This window comes from Chaetomium tenue (genome assembly GCF_020726465.1).
Source record: "Chaetomium tenue strain MPI-SDFR-AT-0079 chromosome Unknown F5144scaffold_2, whole genome shotgun sequence".
Lineage (NCBI taxonomy): Eukaryota > Fungi > Ascomycota > Sordariomycetes > Sordariales > Chaetomiaceae > Chaetomium > Chaetomium tenue.
Window position 1 is genome coordinate 3748303 of NW_027117330.1, and position 17528 is coordinate 3765830.

Genomic DNA, 17528 nt, shown 5'->3' on the forward strand with positions numbered 1-17528 from the left:
GGGGCAGTTGACCACGAGAGACGGGGAGAGAGAGAGGTCGCGGGGGTTCGTGGCTGGTTGACTTCATTCTGCTGTGCGATGTAAATTAGCATATCCTTTTTTTTTCTTCTCCCTTTCCTCTTCTCACTACCTAACTTATGACGATACAACAAGAGGAGAAGACGATGATGATGATGACGATGCAAGACGAGGATACGGCGTTTTCAAAGTACGAGGACTCGGGGCCAGCGGGGGTTTATATATGCATTGTATTTATTTTGGAAGGCGGGAACGGCTGGGTTGTCGCATCATATCATCGTTATTTATCAGTCAGTCAGTCAGCCAGCCATGCACTGTAGAATTGTTTTGGATAGCCACCTGTACGTAGAGGGGCATCCCATCATTACGTTAGAATTAAAAAAGTAAAAAATAAATACCAAAATATCCACATCGTGTCTCAACCTTCGGCGTTGCCGTGTGTTAGTGGTTTCGCAGTTTCTTCCCCAAGGGCCCTCTATGTTATCCGCTAAGGTCATGCCACAGCCTTCTTGCACCTTCGTCCTCTTCTATTCATGAAACCTACTCCCACCTCGAAGCCCTGGTACGAGGTTGCCGGAGGTGGGAAGAGTATGCATCTTACCAGCATCCCCAGGCTAATATTAGACTGAGGAGGAGTGAAGTGCCCGAGGAAGTGTAGTGAGTTCTGGGCTAGTTACTTTGCCCAATCTCAGTTTGTTTAGTAGAGTGTGGAACTTCAAGTTTAGCTACACATACCCAGCCCGGAGCCAATCGACAAAGGAAACACAAACTGAATCAAACAATATCATGTGTCTTCTCGTCTCTGATATCACGGAAGCCTCCAGTTTGTAGGTAGGCCGGACATGAGAACGTGGCAACGGATGACTTGGTTGGCAGTTTCACATTGAACAAACAGACACTACGCAAGAGCAAATCAAGGCCTTATTCCATCTAATTGCTGTATTCATGTCTACGTCAGATCGTGACCATCCCCGTCCTCGACTAAGGTTACAGAGCAATGAGACTGTAAGGAATTAGGCAAGGTCGGCAACTAATGCAGATGGGTAACTAAGGTGCCAATAAACCGAGAAAAATGAACCGTCCAACTCCGAATTCCCAAGGCCGTTTTTTCATTTCCCAGTCATGTTATCGTTTAGTCGACCTCCTCCATGGCGCTGTCGCCGGTCTCCGCGGCAGGGACGCCGGCATCAGCAGCCGGGGCCTCCTCGGCAGCCTCGGGCTCCTCGTCCAGGTTCAGGCCGAGAGAGACGAGCTTGTGAATGCGCTCGGCGAAGCCCGCAGGCTCCTCAATGGTGAAGCCTGAGACCAGCAGCGAGGTCTCGAAGAGGAGCTGGACAATCGACTTGACGGTCTTGTCGCTCTCGCCGTCGGCCTCGACCTTCTTCTTGAGCTCCTTGATGATGGGGCTCTTGGGCGAGATCTCGAAGGTCTTCTTCGAGGACATGTAGCTGCTCATGGAGGTGTCACGAAGGGCCTGGGCCTTCATGATGCGCTCCATGTTGGCAGACCAGCCGAACTGGCCAGTGCGGATGGCGCAAGGAGAGCCGACCAGCTTGTGGGAGACGACGACCTTCTCGACCTTCTCGCCGAGGACGTTCTTGAGGGCCTTGGCGAGGTCCTCGTACTCCTTCTCCTCAGCCTCGCGCTGCTGCTTCTCCTCGTCGGTCTCCTCGAGCTCGAAGTCCTTGGTGATATCGACGAGCTTCTTGCCCTCGAACTCCTTCAGCTGAGTCATGGCGTACTCATCAATGGGGTCAACCAGGAAGAGCACCTCGAAGCCCTTCTCCTTGAGAGAGTCGAGGAAGGGCGACTTGGTGACGGCCTTGAGCGACTCGCCAGTGATGTAGTACATGTTCTTCTGGTGCTCGGGCATGCGGGTGACGTAGTCGGTGAGCGAGGTCTGCTCATCGCCAGACTTGGTGGAGTTGAAGCGCAGCAGCTTGGCGAGGATAGAGCGGTTCTGCGAATCCTCGTGGATGCCGAGCTTGAGGTTCTTGGAGAAGGCGCTGTAGAACTTGTCGAACTGCTCCTTGTCCTCGGCGATCTCTTGGAAGAGCTCCAGGGACTTCTTGACGATGTTCTTCTTGATCACCTTCATGATCTTGTTCTGCTGGAGTGTCTCACGAGACAGGTTGAGGGGCAGATCCTCGGAGTCGACGACACCCTTGACGAAGCTCAGCCACTCGGGGACGAGGTCGGTGGCATCGTCGGTGATGAACACACGGCGGACGTAGAGCTTGATGTTGTTCTTGGTCTTCTTGGTCTCGAAGAGGTCAAAGGGAGCGCGCTTGGGAACGAAGAGGATGGCGCGGAACTCGAGCTGGCCCTCGACGGAGAAGTGCTTGACGCCGAGGTGGTCCTCCCAGTCGTTGGAGAGCGACTTGTAGAAGGCAGCGTACTCCTCCTGGGTGATGTCTTGCGGGTTGCGGGTCCAGATGGGCTTCTGCTTGTTCAACTCCTCCTCCTCGATGGTGGTCTCCTTGATCTTCTTGGTCTTGGGCTTCTTCTCCTTGTCCTCTTCCTCGTCATCGACCTCCTCGATCTTGGGCTTCTTGTCATCGCCCTCCTCAACTTCCTCGGCCTCCTCATCGGGGACCTCCTTCTCGGTCTCCTTCTGGACGTGGAGGTAGATGGGGTACGAGATGAACTCGGAGTGCTTCTTGATGACCTCCTTGACACGGCTCTCGTTGAGGTAGTCCATCTGCTCATCCTTCAGGTGAAGGATGATTTTGGTGCCGCGGCCGATCTGCTCACCCTCGGTGTCCGGGGTGATGTTGAAGGTGCCACCGGCGCTTGACTCCCAGATGTACTGCTCGTCATCGTTGTTCTTGGAGATGACGGTGACCCTGTCGGCGACGAGGTAGGCAGAGTAGAAACCGACACCGAACTGGCCAATCATGGAGATATCGGCACCGGCGGTGAGGGCCTCCATGAACTGCTTGGTGCCAGAGCGAGCGATGGTACCAAGGTTGTTGACAAGGTCCTGCGATGATCATTAGCGAATGCCCCCGCACGAGGGTAAGAGTCAAAAGGCAGGGTTACTTACAGCCTTGGTCATGCCAATACCAGAATCCTGGATGGTCAAGGTCTTGTTCTCCTTGTCTGGGATGATGTCGATGCGGAGGTCCTTGCCCGAGTCCAGCTTGCTGGGGTCGGACAAAGCCTCGTAGCGGATCTTGTCGAGCGCATCAGAGGCGTTCGAGACAATCTCTCGCAGGAAGATCTCCTTGTTGGAGTAGACGGTGTTGATTATGAGCGAGAGAAGCTGAGAAATCTCAGCCTGGAACTCGAAAGTCTCGGCCATCTTGAGGGTATTTGTATGATCTGTGGGGTATCTGGTGGTTGAAAGTCAGTACCACCGCAGAAAAAAAAAAAGTCGGTCGGCCGCGGGGCAAGCTCCGTTCGTGTCAAGTGCGGGGTGGTTTTGTTCGTCGCCGCAGCGAGAAGTGCAGCAGAAAACGAATCTTGGAAGATTGAGATCCAAGAAAATGCGACTTCAAGGCCACGATCTTGTGAAAGGCAAGGGAGGAAAAGTGCAATAATTGGGGAAAGCGTTGGGGGGGCAGTGGAAGGCCGTTGGCAAGGCTGAAGGCGAGAGCGATGGCGAGGAACCCAGATGCACTTACCAAAGATGAAGACGTGGGAGATGATCAACGGTCTACACCTCGAAGACCTTTCTGTGGGTTTGTAGAGGAAAAACGAGAAGAAGAGGAGCGATGGAGAAGATGGAGGAGGAAGAGTTGGGGGAGGAGGAGCCGTGGCAGCTAAAATGTATTGCGGGCTGTTCCTGGGCTGTGCTCAGGGAGTTTCTACGGGATTCTATCGCCCAAATTCTGCGGCCTTCTTTTGATTCGCCTCTCCCCGCCTCCACAGCAACCAATGGATACCACTGATTGGCTGTGCGTGTGCATGCAAGGTCCGCTCAGGCAGCGGCCCACTGAAGGCTGCAATGGAATCACAAGCTTGGGATTGGATTCTATCAAACGTTCAGGGTAGATTCGAGATCATGAAAGAAGTGCACGTCCGGAATCGGGAATGTGGCACTAAGCCCCTACAAACATCAAGAAGCAGGTGATGTTTCCATTGTTTTGTTTGGCAAGCACTGCCTGTGACAAGGCATAGAAATTCGGAATCATCCAGAAGAGTCTCGACCACAACCCCGCCTACGAGGCTGAAACGAGGCTGGTGGTTGCCCAACTGCCCCGCAGTTGCCCCTCTAACAGGCGGTCAACCACCTGCAACCCAAACAGTGACCGCGGGCAGTCGTGAATTGCAAACAACTGTGAATACGGCGATAGGTAGGTAACCATGGGCAGTCGGCGTGAATTCTTTGATTCCCACAGCCCGGCACTGTCTAGCCAAAAAAGCCGAACTCCAAGTGCAGGTGCCGCCGAAACCTTCGACTAGAGGAACGAAAAGAAAGCCATTCGAAAGCCAAAAGTCTACTTTTTATTTGACTTGGTTTCTGTTATTTGATTCATTTTGCTCGGTCTTCTTTACCTCTTCTTTTTCTTGATTTCCTTTATCCTTTCTCTTCTCTTTGTTCTCTTTTTTCGACTTTCGAGTTCGGCTTTTTTGGCCAGAATGTGCTTCCCTCCCAGCCTGCCCCCACTCCTTGCTCCCCCTGCGCCGTTGACAATGTTGTGCCCCGACATCTCAAACACTTGTGTGTGCTTCTTGCTGTCCGGACGACTCGACCTCCTTTGCCTTGTGTTTGACCCTTTCGGCATAAGACGGGGGGGCAAAACGGTACATCAGCCCAATCAAGATCGAAGCGAGAGCCTGCGTAGTTGTTGCGTCAGTACCGCGCACGGAGCTTGATGACGAGGAGTTTGGCCCTTACCGGCCCTACCCACCATATCCAATGGTCTAGACGTGTTTGGTTAAATTACCCCAGTCAGCTTCTTCACAGCGATACAAGAAAAGAAGAAATACTCACGATGCCAGTTCCGTCCTGCAATGGCGAGCGCGAGTGCTCGCGCAGGGTTCATCGAAGCGCCTGTGTACCCTGGGGCAATACCTGTCGTTGAGCAGGATACGAGCCCTAAGCTGAGGCCTACAAGCAGCGGCCCGAGCTGGCGCCCGTATAAGACTTGCTGCCGTGGATCCAACCCCGTTCCGATTGCCAAGTAGCTATGAAAGGAATCGTTGAGCATGAGCCTTCAGTCCGAGGGGTTTTCGAAAAGACGACAAAGGGGGGGCCTACAGAATCGTCATCGAGGACATGACCTCAATTAGCAAGACCTGGCCGGGCGTGATCGTCGTTGGATCAAAAAAGTTACCGCCTCCCATGCGGCTGCCGACATGGACACCAACGGTCAGCTTCACCACAGTAGAGATTCACTGACAAAACTACTCACGAAATAGCCATGTCTCGGCCCCAGGAACCCAGCAGGACACCTCCGGCAAGGACACTGCCGAGGATTTGGGCCGTCATCAACACCACGCCTTGCTTGTCAGTTATCGGCTTTATGTCGGCAAGTTTGGTTGCTATTACCTCTTGGTATGGGCGCCAAGCCGCAGAGCATAGTAGCAAACGTGATCATGGGGTTTATGTGGCCGCCCGTGGCAGTAGCTGTTGCGTATACGAAGAGGGTGAGGAAAACGGCGTTGTAAATGCCCACATACGCAGTGACTTGGGTGACACCGGTGTTAACCAGTGTCATGCCAAACTGCGAGGAAATGTAGATTGAACATGTGGTAGCAACACACTCAACAAACTAGGTGCTTGTCAGTGACAGACGAGCTCTAAAAGGAGTCACACTTACAGCAGTTCGTCGGATGACGGGATCCGCCCAACCATCGAGATAGTACTCTCGTCGATAATACCACGGCTGAGGGCGAACTACGACAATGTCCCGCCCAGTCCCAGCAAATGAGCCCTCGAATGCGCCATCGACATCTCGTGAGTCTGCCACCTTGGATTGGCTTTTCTTTGCCGTGGGTGGCGGGGTCAGGGAGGGAGCTGGCATCGAACTATTGGTATCCGGCGTCTCTTGAGTCGCAACATAGGTATATTCGCTTGGTTCTTCCTCGACAACATTTCTGTTTCTGTCCACAGCTACTCATTTTTATATACCTAATAAAACTCGCATCGTGATGATTTTATACCTTGTGCTCCTGAACATGGGTTGGCGTGAGTAAGCGGCAGCTCCATAATGCTGATGAATCCAGTAATTCCGCCGCGATTTGCAATTTAAGTGGTCGAAGTAATTATAGTGCCCGATCCCTATACGGTGTTTCCATGCGCTCCCCGCGAGCTTGCAAGTCTGACGGATGCTGTTGAGTGGTTTACAAGCAGGCACTTAACAAAAGCCGAATTCCAAAGTGTTAGGTACCTTAGCAGGTATGTAGCTGAAACTTTGACGAGGTAGAGGAACTGAAAGAAACCAATTCGGAATCCCAAAGTTGACTTTTTATTTTACCCTATTTTTTCCTCCTTCTTTTTCTTTTTTGTCTTCTTGCCCCTTTTCTTTATCCTTTTCTTTCTCTTTCTGTTTCTGTTTCTCTTTCTCTTTTTCTTAATTTCTTCCTCCCCCTTTGAGTTCGGCTTTTTTGGCCAGAGGGTGGTAGGGGAAGTAAGGAATCAGTTGAAACCCTAACCCTGTGAGCAGCGAGCGGGAATCGTGAAATCCATCGTGGCTTGCGTGGCACCCGAGCGCTTGGCACAACATCAGGTTCGATGCACTGCCCCTCAATAAACAAGGCAGATGGAAGTCCCATGCAGTTCGGAGCGGTGAAACATGCAGTGTTTGCGGGTAGATGGGCTGAGATGGCGTACCTGAATCCCCCATCCTGTGCGTTAGTTGGTTGAAATAAATAGAAGGTGCCGTCGATCCGCACCTCCTTCCGATTGCGTCACAAAACCAACCTGCAAGCTACCCCGCAACCCCGCCTCAAGTCCTCCCCCATTCCCCCCATTGACCTTGAATACCTAACTCGGTTCCCTTCTCCCATTCTTTCTCCCTCAACAAACAACAAACTCTTCACCTCTTTCCAAAAATCAATCAATTGGAACCCAGTCCAAATTCAATCATCAACCAAAATGACCGTTCCGGATATTGAGGGTCTTACGGTGGAGGTCCAGGCCCAGGGCACGGGCCCTGAGACCAAGCGCGGTAAGTTTTCCCGATCTACCTACCCCGCGTCTCCAGCGCCCCTACGAGGAGCTCCAGGTGCCTGCGCATTTGCGCAAGCCTTACACAGTAGCTGACTCTCGACCTAGGCGACCAGATTGAAGTTCACTACACCGGCACGCTCCTCGACGGCACGAAGTTCGATTCCAGCCGTGACCCTGGCCGTGGTGATCCGCTCGCTTTCAAGGTCGGCGCCGGTCAGGTTATCAAGGGCTGGGACGAGGGTCTTCTGGGCATGAAGGTCGGTGAGAAGCGCAAGCTGACCATTGCCCCTCACCTCGCCTATGGCAGCCAGGCTGTCGGCAATGTCATCAAGGCCAACTCGACCCTGGTTTTCGAGACGGAGCTCGTTCAGATCAAGTAAATGGTGGACGAAGTTTTGATATTATGGATGAGATGCCTCCGGGCAGGAGTCGGCTTTGGGCATTTAAGCCTAGATAGAAGCAATGACACTGGCTCGTTGAGTTGCGACAATCCGAACCGAAATATTTCTGAAAATCGCTTGATTTCCCCTCGTACATGTTTCGCTTCTTAGTGCAATGTCCTAACCAACGCCGGCGCCAATGAATCTAGAGTAGAATACACCCAATTGTACATGTCCTCTATCCCCCATCTATGACTTTATAAGTTCCTTTTCGGGGGTGATGCAGCCCCCAAGTTGCCTGTATCGTCTATCGGCATACAACAACCCAAACCTCTCCTCCCTCTCCCTCTGCACCCCCGGCCCCTCCACAATCTCCAGCACCTCCCCAAGCACAATGACATGATCCCTCACCTTCACCAACCCCTTCGTAGGCTCGTCATCGAGCAACCTACACCTCAGCACATACAACACCCCCTCCCCTTTCAGCACCGGCGCCTCCTCACTACTCCCACCACTACTCCCACCACCACCAGCCCCACCACCAACAACAACCATACCCCCCTCCCCCTCCCCCTCCTCCCCCTTCTTCCCAACCAACCTCTCAAACGCGCCCCTCCCCTCCGCATTGCCCCCCGTAAACCAATCCGCCACGCGCGCCCCCGCCGCGTCGTCTGCCAGCACGTGGATGTTGAACCGCCCGCTGGCCGCCACCGCGTCGAGCGTGCGGCTGGGCGTCGCGATGTTGAAGCTGACGACGGGGGTGGGGGCGAGCGCGAGGGACGTGAAGGAGGACATGGTCATGCCGCGGGGGGTGCCTTGTGGTGGGGGTGGGGGGTTGGGTGAGTTGGGGGGGTTGGGTGTGGGTGTGGGTGGTGGTGGGTGGGTGGAGGTGCAGACGACGACGGGGTGCGTGAGCAGGCGCATGACGCTGCGGAATTGTTCGGGGAGGGGGGGCGAGGCGGGCGAGGAGGAGTGTGAGTGGATGGAGGGGGGTTGGGGGTCGGTGAGGTGGAAGGTTCGTGGGTGCCGGTCGCGGTGGGTTTGGGGAGTGCTGTGGAAGCATCGTCGGGTTCGTGGGGAGCGGGGAGGGTCTAGAAGGGAAAGGGGAAGCTGTCAGCGCTATGCGAGGTAGATGGTGAGGGTGGTTGGGGGTGGGGATATGTTCTTTGGCGTACGTTCGGGGTAGCAGTATACCCTCCCGAAGGCTAATGGCGGCTGGGCGGCGGCGGTTCGGGGCCGCTGCATCGGGTTTGCCCAGGCCGAGGAAGCATGATTGCGCCGGGGAACGAGAGGGGCTAGGGGGGCGCGTTCGGCGGCCAAGCCCACCAGGACGCGGGGACTGTTCATTTCAACCCCATCAACGCCAACAGCTTTCGTTTGAAACCACTTGGATTGCTTCGGAGTTGTTATGCTGACAACCCGGTGGTGATCGGCTTCGGGCGGCCGAAATTTTGACGAAGCTTGAACCGGGGCGAGGGCGAACCCGGCCGGAACCTTGCCGGCGATAAGCGACCCGATAAGAACCCTAGCTGTGAACCGCAATATCACTTGCACAGCTGGCTGTACCGCCCACCGTATCAAAATTTCATTCCCGGCGAAGTCCCAATTGCAGCCCCAGCACCGAACGTGAGCCGACGACAAGACGAACCCGGGCAACACCACAACCCCGACGACGTGGACAAGGAACGGAGGCCTACCAATTGAACCTCCAACTCCCCCTTTCACCCGTCCTCGACCTTTAACATCCCCACCTGGCGCCCGAACCACCCACACCAACCCACCGACATCACCCCTCCCGACCACCTCCTCCAAAATGGGGAAGCTCCCCTCAACACTCCTCCGGCGGCCATCCCTGGCTGGCTACCTCCCCTCGACAACACCGGCCCTCCCACACACCCCCACAGCAGCGGGCATCAGGCTCCCCACATCACAAACCAGCACAACAACCTCCGCGGCCGGGCAGGTGCGGCACGCGACGTTCGTGCCGCGGTCGCGGCGGCCGTACCAGTTCACGCAGCTGGTGCAGCTGAGCGACGGGTCGACGTTCACGGTGCGGACGACGTCGCCGCTGGCGCTGTACAAGTCGGCCAAGGACAGCCGCAACCACATCCTGTGGCAGCCGACCGAGAAGTCGCTGCGCAACGTCGAGGTCGACGAGGCCGGCAAGCTCGCCGCCTTCCGCGAGCGCTACGGCAGCTCGTGGGATCTGGACGGGCCTGCTGCTCCAGCTGCGGCTGCTGCTGGTGCTGCTGCTCCGGCTGCCGCCGCGCCGGTTGCTGCTGATGGCTCGAAGGAAAGTGGGGAGAAGGGCGCCGCGGCGGTAGGGAAGAAGGGTGCGGAGGAGAAGGGCGACAAGAAGAAGGTGGATGCGAAGGACGCCAAGCCAGCAGCAGCGGCACAGGCACCGGCAGAGGCCGCGGCGCCGGCGGAGGATCCGTTCGACTCGCTTGTCGACCTCATCAGCACGTATGCAACCGAGGACAAGAACATCAAGGGCGGATTGAGTGCCAAGGACCAGGCGAGGAAGGAGAAGAAGAAGAAATAAGGGCTTAAAAAGGTCGGGGGTTCTGTGGGAGTAGTGTACGTTGTAACATAGAAAACAATCTGTGTATTTTGGGGAGCCGATGTCCCTTCATAGATGGGTGGATGGATTGATAAACCGGAGAAGGCTACCGCAGCATGCGGATACGGCTGTGTATAATACAATGACAACAACGCCATCCAGGCATCTAAGTTGTCTAACTGAATACCGCACGGTTCCATTCAACACCTCGCGCCTCCCTACATCCCTTGATCAATTGGCACGGCTGCTTCGGGCGACCGTGCCATCTACTCCGTGACAAAATTGAGGGTATTTCCCAAACTAATTACCCCTAATCCGAATCTTCGTGAATCCTCGCTCTCGCCCGATCCACAGCTGTGTCACCGGCCGGCTTGTTCGACTGGATAACAGGGGGCCGGTAGAAGACTGTCTCGTCATCTTCGGCGTCGAGCTGCATGAGGAACGTCTCCCATTTCTCGATCAACTAGAAAAACGTCAGCCAAAAATACTTCCAACGATTCGGCTTAGAAATTGACCTACCTCCTTCTGCGCCTCGACGGCGCTCTCAAGGAAAGTCTCCACGCCCGACTTGAAATCCTCCACCTTCTCCCGCTCAAAGCGGTCCAGCTCAGACCGCATCAGCCGGCCCATATCTTCAAACAAGAGCCGCGCCTTGTGCACCTTGTGCTCGGCGTCGGCGACCTCGGCGTTGACCTGGTTGAGCCGGTCCTGCTGGCTCTTACCCTGGCGCAGCAGCTTGTCCTGTGCGGCCTTGCGCTTGGAGAGCTCCGACTCGGTTGCGTGCCAGCTGTGGAAGGCTTTTTGGCGCTGCGTGAACGCCTGCTTCACGCTGCCGATCAGGCGGATGTACTCCTCGAGGATAATGCCGAACGTGAGCACGTCTTGTTGCGCCTGGCGGTCGTAGACATCGCGGATCGTGAGCTGCAGCTCGGAGAGTGCATCGAGGGGCCCGGAGAGGGTGGGCGAGAGCTCGACGGTGGATAGGGCGTGGAGGGAAGCCGAGAAATCGCCGGCGGCCTCGGCCATGGCCTTGCGTTGGGCAACCATGCCGTCCATGGCTTTGAGAAGCGCTTTGAGCTGGTTTTCTAGGGCGTCAAGGTAAACTTTGCGGTCGTGGAACCACTGCCGGTTGTCAGCCACCACTCCCAAAACCATCAGTCTGGCATACTCACATCATCTTGCTCGACGAACTTATTCCCACTGCCCACACCGAATCCCAGCGACCCAAGCACGCTCTTGCTCTCCCCAAGACTGGGCTCCTTCCGCTCCTTGTGCTTGACATCCACGTTGAACGCCTCGCTCTCCAAGAACAGCTTCAGGTCCCCGTCCAGCTGCAGCGTCGGGTGCGCGGCGGTCTTGTTGAGCATCTTCTCGAGCGCCGCGCGCCGCGCCTCGACGAAATTGCTCTCGAACCGGCCGACGGCCTGCTTCTCGGGGGGCGGCGGCACCACCACGCCCGGGTTGTTCGCGTGCAGGGTGTTGTACAGCCACAGGAAATCCCGGTACCGTCTCTTGACCTCGAACTCGCTCTGCTTATACGCCTTGGACGTTGTCTGCCCACGAAGTTAGCACGTTAGCCCATCAGCCCGTCTCTCCACCGCCACCCCAGACCACCCCAGGCCCCAGAAAAGAGAAACAGAAAAAACACATACCGTAGTCCGCACCGAATAAACAATATGACTACTCGTCAAATCCCCCACCTTATGCGGATCGCCCACCGCAATATGGAAACTCGGCCGCGCCGCCTGCTCCACACTGACACTCGGTCTTGTCGCCGAATGCACCGGGCTCGGATGAGCAGCCTGCACCGGCGGCGGCTGTCTCCCACCCAACCGCCCACCGCCCAATCCACTGCCCCCACCCTCATCCTCATCATCATCAATACGATGCGGATCCGGCGGCCCACCACGCTGTAGCAGCATCTTGCTCCCGCTGCCGCCGGCCGAGCCCGGGGTGGGCGGGCCCATGGTGGTGCGCAGCGGGAGGTTGTTCTCCTTGAGCGGCGGGACGGGGGGCCCGCCTTCCTGGCCTGGTGTGGGGAGGGCGCCGAGCGGGGAGTGGAGGGCGGCGGTGGCATCGTCGGCGGCGGTGGTGGGGAGGGGTGAGCTGCCTGCTGCTGCGGCTGTGGATGCTGCTGCTGCTGCCGCTGCGCCGAGGGGGCCGAGGGGGTCGTCTTCGACGGCTTGCAGGCGGGTGGGCTGGGCGACGAAGCGGCGCGGGGTGGTGCGCGAGGGGCGGGCGGCGGAGGAGGAGGATGGCGCGGTGGTTGAGGAGGGGGCGTTGGAGGAGCCAGCCGGGGCGGTACCGCTGCTGTTGTCGTCGGCGCTCGGCTGGGTGGAGGAACCGAGAGGGTCCGATGTGGCGGCCGAGTCGGCCCAGGGGTCTTCCATTGTGGGCGGCGAGTGGTTTAGATGGATGTGAATTGATTGTTCAGTTGTCGCGTTGGAGGGGCCCGAAGCTAGACGCGTTGTGCAGCAATTCCCGACCAGGTTATGGGGCCTGGCGTAGGTTGCGGGATACTGGGTGGATGGTGTTTGTGGATGGAGGGAGTAGCTCTCTGCTGTTGCTGCGTTACGTATGAAGCGGACGTTAAGCTAAGCCTTTCTTGGCAGCCGATCGATGTGGGGTTATTCGCGGGATGCAAGATGCCCCTCGGCCTCTGAAGAGCTCTTTGGCTGTCATCTGCCTTTTTTGCCCAAGGTAATGTAGATAGACCCCATCATCGAATATTTACAACAGTCATAGCAAAAATGTCAAATTATGTAACCGTGGATATCTCAGCCTTGTTGCACCCTTGTACTATACATATCCCAAACTCCAGACTCACCCGGCCGCCCAGCTAAAAGCTTACAATCAACCGTCCGATCCTTGAATAGCAACCATTCCGCGTCCACCCAGTCGGGAATCATAACTGCCTAATACTGGTGGTCCTACCGCTCAGAATCATAGCAGCCGCCCGCCACGATCAAGTTCATGCGTGTGAACTGGACCTTCATAACCGGCGTCTTCTTAGTCGCGAAGGCGCTGATCTGGTCCGGTGTGATCTGGACCTCCTTCCCTTTCTTTTTCCCGCCACCGCCGCCGCCAGCTCCGACGCCGCCCCCAGATGCGCTCGCGCCAGGTGCAGGCGCTGTCTGGCCGCCTACCGTGATACTGCGGCTATCCGAAGGGCCGCCGACGGCGATGCTGTCGCCAGCCACTGCCCCGTCCACTTGCGGGGCCGGCTGGATAACACCGGCTGTGAGAGGATTGGCCTTGCTGGGATCTGCCGGTAGCTCGACATCCCAGACACGGACGGTACCATCCAGGCCGCCGGATACGAGGACGTTCGATTCGGCGCTGAAGCTGAGAGACGGGATTCCGCCTTTACCGTGTCCACGGCATCGTTTGATGCGCGTGCCTTTGTCGATGTCCCAGAGGATGATGTTTCCTCCTGCGTCGGCGCTCGCCAATATCTTGCCGTTGTGGGCACACTCGAGAGCGCTGATGTAGTGGGCATGACCGGTGAATACGCGTACGCAGTTCCCCGTGGTGATGGACCACATGCGGATCGACTTGTCCATCTCGTCCGAAGCGGAGAATATGTAGGTGCCGTTCGGGTGCCAAGCCAAGGCCGAGATGCTGGTGTCATGACCGACCATGAGGCGTTGCGCCGAGGCATGGTCTTGGGAAAAGACACGGACGGTCTTGTCCCATCCCGCCGTAGCGAAGTAGTGTCCATGGGGACTCCAGAGAACACGAAAAACTGGTCCGTAGTGCGACTTGTAGATGCATAAGCAGGCCCACACATCCAAAGACCAAAGGCGGATTTGGCCGTCGGCGGAACAAGACAGCAGCAGCTTCGTGCCAGTGTCGGGTTTCTTGTCTTCACCTTCGCCATAGATGTTGCGGCTTAAGTTGGCGATGGAGTCCGAGAATGCCACCCCGTACACCGGGCCTGAGTGCCCGATGAGCTTCCGGTTGTTGACCTTGAGGTCCTTCTCGTTCTCGACACTGGTCGGGAGCGGCTTGCCATCGAGAGACCACACGCGGATATAAGAATCCATGGTACCGGCAGCCACGAGCTGGTGATCGTTGGAGAAATCCATGCATGACACGCTAACAAACTGTCAGTCCCAACTAGCTTAACGGGTGCAAAAAAAGAAGAAGACGCAACAAACCTTCCGAGCGTATTGTGGAAAGTGAACATGCAAGAAGATACCGGAACGCCAACACCGCCTGTGCGACCCTCAATCTGGAACCTATCGCGATTCTCGCGCACCTTTTGCATCTCCATCACTACGTCCCGAGCCCGTGAAGGAGGAAGTGGTAGGTCCGCTCGCGAAGGCGCGTCGGCACTTTCCTCACGCTTGATGCGCTTGTCAAACTCTTCGACCAAGGATGGCCGGCCGTCAGCCGGTGGATTCCGCTGGTCTTCGTCCTCGAGTTCGGCCCTAACATCGTCTCTCAAATCGAGCTCCATCGGCATCGGTCCAAGCTTGAGCTTAGCACTCGTATCAAGAACGTCACGGTTCGACACTCCCGTGAAAACGCCCGGAATTCCCTCTTGTGCGTCCACCTCGTCCAGATCGAGATTCTGGGCGCGACGATAGATGGCCTCAAAGCTGTAAGGCTCGATTGGGCCCCGCGCGCTCGTCTCAACGCTGCAGTAGGTCTGGAGGATGTAGGTAATGGTGGCACCGCCTTCGTCCGACTCCCGCTCGAGGAAGTGGAAGAGATTGCCAGAAAGCGACTGGTTCAGCGGGATTCGGTACTTGTTCTCCCGGTAAAGCCGGGTGGTTTGGTTCTCCTCGACGTGCTGGGGCAGCGTGACCGTGGCCAGCAATGCCAGGGCATCCTGGTGAACCGCATCAAACTGCGGCCGCAGCGTATCCAGCAAATGCTTTGCATCATCGGCGTAGCCCTGGCCGACGAGTTCCAGGTAGGAGTAAACGAAAACGGGCCAGAGGAGCTTTCTGAGTTCAAACTAGAGAATTTTCAATCAATCGCCAGGGAAAAAGAATAAAGCTATGACGGTCGGAATGCTTACCTTGTAAATATCGAGATTGTTCTCGATCCAGTTCCTCAGCAATGCAAAGGATTTTAGATACTTCTTCGGGCCGGGGTCATCGTTTCGCTGGGCTGGTCTCCCATCAGGGCCCAGATAGGATGTTTCTTGCCGAAAGACAGCTTCGGTTTTGGTGAATCCTTTCTTTTTCAAGTAATCGGTGACCTGGTTGGACATTAGTGAGTTATGGTTCGTGGATCTGGCGGGGCCCTGCTGAAGAGCAGCGGGCGGGTGAGGTCTCGACTTGGGAGGCATGTTGGGGTATCTGGCGGTGCTGGTCGGAATAGTGATGTAGGATGAATGAGGGGGGGATTGGAATTGGAGAACATGTATGTCGGGCGAAGGCTTTGTGCCCGTGTGTGTGTATTGAGTAGAAAGAACAATAACAACACAACGGGGGGAATCCGGCCGGCAGGGTGAAACGGCTCACCAATCGCCGATCGTTTTTATCGGACAAAACTTTTGTGAGTTTAGGCAGTTTAGGCAGTCCATTGTGAGGCCTGAGTTGAGGGGACTTTTTGTATTGTATGGAGGTGGTGCTGTGGTTGAGGCTGCCCATGGTTTTGGTTTGGCTTTGCAGGACGTTTGATGGATTGTTTTTAAGGACGAGAATCAAGAGATGGAGAAATCCAGGAAGGGAAAACAGACAACAGCAGATGAGGTTTCTTCCAGGTACTCACAATTTGGTTTAGATTCTGGGTAGAGGGCGCGTTGTTTGTGTTCGTCGTCGCTGCCGCATTACTGGTGCCAGGACCTCCTGCCGACTGAGGCTGGACACCATAAGGACCTCCAGTTGATCCAGGCATGCCGCCCTGGGGTGTTTGGTTTGACATTTCGGTTGGCCGAAGTGCGTTTATTTCGACAAGGTAGAGCGGCAGTCGCGGTCTTGGTGAGCTCTCACCTCTATCAACGCGTGGTGTGGCGCTGTGAAGGAGCAACCAAGGGCCTGCTGCGCGTTGTCCCCCTGAGCTCTGCTCTCACGAAATATAAGTTCTGAGGTATGAATGAAGTCGTAGTTTGCGTAGATGTATATGGCGTCCTAAAGTTGATGGAATATTGATGACGATGTCGGTTTTCGTTGTTCGCTGGTACATACCTGACCCTAGAAATGCAGGTGGGATGCGGTTGTGAAGACCCAAGCCAAGAACGGACCCTGCCAGGCTCATACACAGCAGTTGCTGCACAGTGGTCTGTGCGTCCCGCAGCCCAATTTGTGGAGGGGAGCTTGGCACATCCCGATTTGATCTCGAGGCATTGGTTTTATCACCATCAAGGCAACACTCCCCAACACAACCACAACTATACCGCAGAAGATAGGATTATCAACAAGGAAAACCACCAAGAACATCCAACCAACAATTTCCCTTATCAATTTCAATAACCCTCGCCATGAACAACCCAACACAACCACCTAGCGTTAATGGCGGAGGACCAATCGACATCCACAAACCATTCACCTCAGGCGAGCGCATCCAACAACTCGGGGAAATCGACCAAGACATCGCCTCCCTCCTCGTACACCTCTCATCCTCCATGCGCGCCCTCGCCACACCCCCCGGTACCATCATCCCCCAAAATACCACCACAACCACCACAACAAACGGCCACATCCCAAGCGACAACAACAACCACCCCTCCAACCTCAACCCATCCCCAGACGCCACCACCGCCGCCACCGACCCCATCACCGCCTTCAACACCGCCCAATCCACCTTCTTCAACACGGTCGACCGCATCGACAAACACCTAACCCGGCAAATCCTCGCGCTCGAAGAAGCCGGCATCATCACGCTGCGTAACAACGCGGCGGCCGGCGCCGACAGCCAACAAGGAACCGATGTAGGCCTCGGCCAGCAGCAACAGCAACAACAACAGCAGCAGCAGCAGCTTGGTGGGGGCGAGGCTGGCGGTGCCGGTAAGGCGCTGGCTGCGGGGCCGAAGCGGCTGGAGCCGGATGGTATGGGTCGGTATGGCTCGCTGGATGTGGGGAAGTTGAATATGGCTAGTAGCACGGTGGAGAGGGATATGGAGAGGGAGTTGTGGCAGCGGGCGAGGGAGGAGCTTGGGAAGGTTGTGGGGGAGAGGGAGGAGGGTGGGGGTGGGGACCGGATGGAGGAGTAGATTTTGGCTTGTTTGTTTCTTTGATCGTGGGGTGGACGGGAGGGAAGTTGGTCTTTGGCGTTTATGGATTGGCGTTTTGTTGGATGGGTTTGAGGTACTACGGCTGGCGTTGACGACATGGCTGGGTTGGTCCCGGAAGCGATGGATATACCCTGGAAAGTAGTCGGTATGCATCATTGTCAACAGCGTCTATTTTTCCCCTTGATCTGACACAAACACTCCAATACAAAGGGCGTGAAGCGGTGTATACAGGTGAGATTGGTCATTCGGTCTACCTCA

The 17528-nt window shown here is 56.1% G+C and overlaps 8 protein-coding genes across 8 annotated transcripts; 3 read left to right on the plus strand and 5 right to left on the minus strand.

The window, feature by feature from the left end:
- Positions 1-925: 925 nt before the first annotated feature.
- On the minus strand, positions 926-3667 carry F5144DRAFT_506618 (heat shock protein 90). Its single transcript, XM_066786474.1, has 2 exons — positions 3065-3667; positions 926-3001 (listed from the first exon to the last, which is right to left on the minus strand). Exons 1-2 carry the CDS (start codon positions 3320-3322, stop codon positions 1151-1153), a joined length of 2109 nt encoding a protein of 702 aa, XP_066646945.1. The 5' UTR covers positions 3323-3667; the 3' UTR covers positions 926-1150.
- Positions 3668-5220: 1553 nt separating this feature from the next.
- Positions 5221-6328, minus strand: F5144DRAFT_642558 (uncharacterized protein; the record flags this gene model as incomplete). Its single annotated transcript, XM_066792801.1, has 4 exons — positions 5787-6328; positions 5516-5690; positions 5379-5466; positions 5221-5314 (listed from the first exon to the last, which is right to left on the minus strand). Exons 1-4 carry the CDS (start codon positions 5988-5990, stop codon positions 5221-5223), a joined length of 561 nt encoding a protein of 186 aa, XP_066646946.1. The 5' UTR covers positions 5991-6328.
- Positions 6329-6902: 574 nt separating this feature from the next.
- Positions 6903-7718, plus strand: F5144DRAFT_130988 (uncharacterized protein). The gene is made up of 2 exons (XM_066782298.1): positions 6903-7136; positions 7244-7718. Exons 1-2 carry the CDS (start codon positions 7064-7066, stop codon positions 7516-7518), a joined length of 348 nt encoding a protein of 115 aa, XP_066646947.1. The 5' UTR covers positions 6903-7063; the 3' UTR covers positions 7519-7718.
- F5144DRAFT_627419 (flavin reductase like domain-containing protein) lies at positions 7657-9011 on the minus strand. Its single transcript, XM_066792290.1, has 2 exons — positions 8694-9011; positions 7657-8609 (listed from the first exon to the last, which is right to left on the minus strand). The coding sequence occupies exons 1-2, from the start codon at positions 8863-8865 to the stop codon at positions 7768-7770; spliced, it is 1014 nt and encodes a 337-aa protein (XP_066646948.1). The 5' UTR covers positions 8866-9011; the 3' UTR covers positions 7657-7767.
- Positions 9012-9331: 320 nt separating this feature from the next.
- Positions 9332-10063, plus strand: F5144DRAFT_545447 (mitochondrial 54S ribosomal protein bL31m; the record flags this gene model as incomplete). The annotated part of the gene is made up of 1 exon (XM_066787364.1): positions 9332-10063. One exon carries the CDS (start codon positions 9332-9334, stop codon positions 10061-10063), a length of 732 nt encoding a protein of 243 aa, XP_066646949.1.
- Positions 10064-10227: 164 nt separating this feature from the next.
- F5144DRAFT_131517 (Vps5 C terminal like-domain-containing protein) lies at positions 10228-12723 on the minus strand. Its single transcript, XM_066782300.1, has 4 exons — positions 11734-12723; positions 11254-11634; positions 10601-11203; positions 10228-10544 (listed from the first exon to the last, which is right to left on the minus strand). The coding sequence occupies exons 1-4, from the start codon at positions 12469-12471 to the stop codon at positions 10392-10394; spliced, it is 1875 nt and encodes a 624-aa protein (XP_066646950.1). The 5' UTR covers positions 12472-12723; the 3' UTR covers positions 10228-10391.
- Positions 12724-12754: 31 nt separating this feature from the next.
- On the minus strand, positions 12755-16247 carry F5144DRAFT_563423 (TAF5-like protein). The gene is made up of 4 exons (XM_066788374.1): positions 15809-16247; positions 15111-15293; positions 14242-15047; positions 12755-14179 (listed from the first exon to the last, which is right to left on the minus strand). The coding sequence occupies exons 1-4, from the start codon at positions 15959-15961 to the stop codon at positions 13012-13014; spliced, it is 2310 nt and encodes a 769-aa protein (XP_066646951.1). The 5' UTR covers positions 15962-16247; the 3' UTR covers positions 12755-13011.
- Positions 16248-16401: 154 nt separating this feature from the next.
- Positions 16402-17492, plus strand: F5144DRAFT_563426 (mediator complex, subunit Med11). The gene has a single exon (XM_066788375.1). It carries the CDS (start codon positions 16518-16520, stop codon positions 17247-17249), a length of 732 nt encoding a protein of 243 aa, XP_066646952.1. The 5' UTR covers positions 16402-16517; the 3' UTR covers positions 17250-17492.
- Positions 17493-17528: the final 36 nt, after the last annotated feature.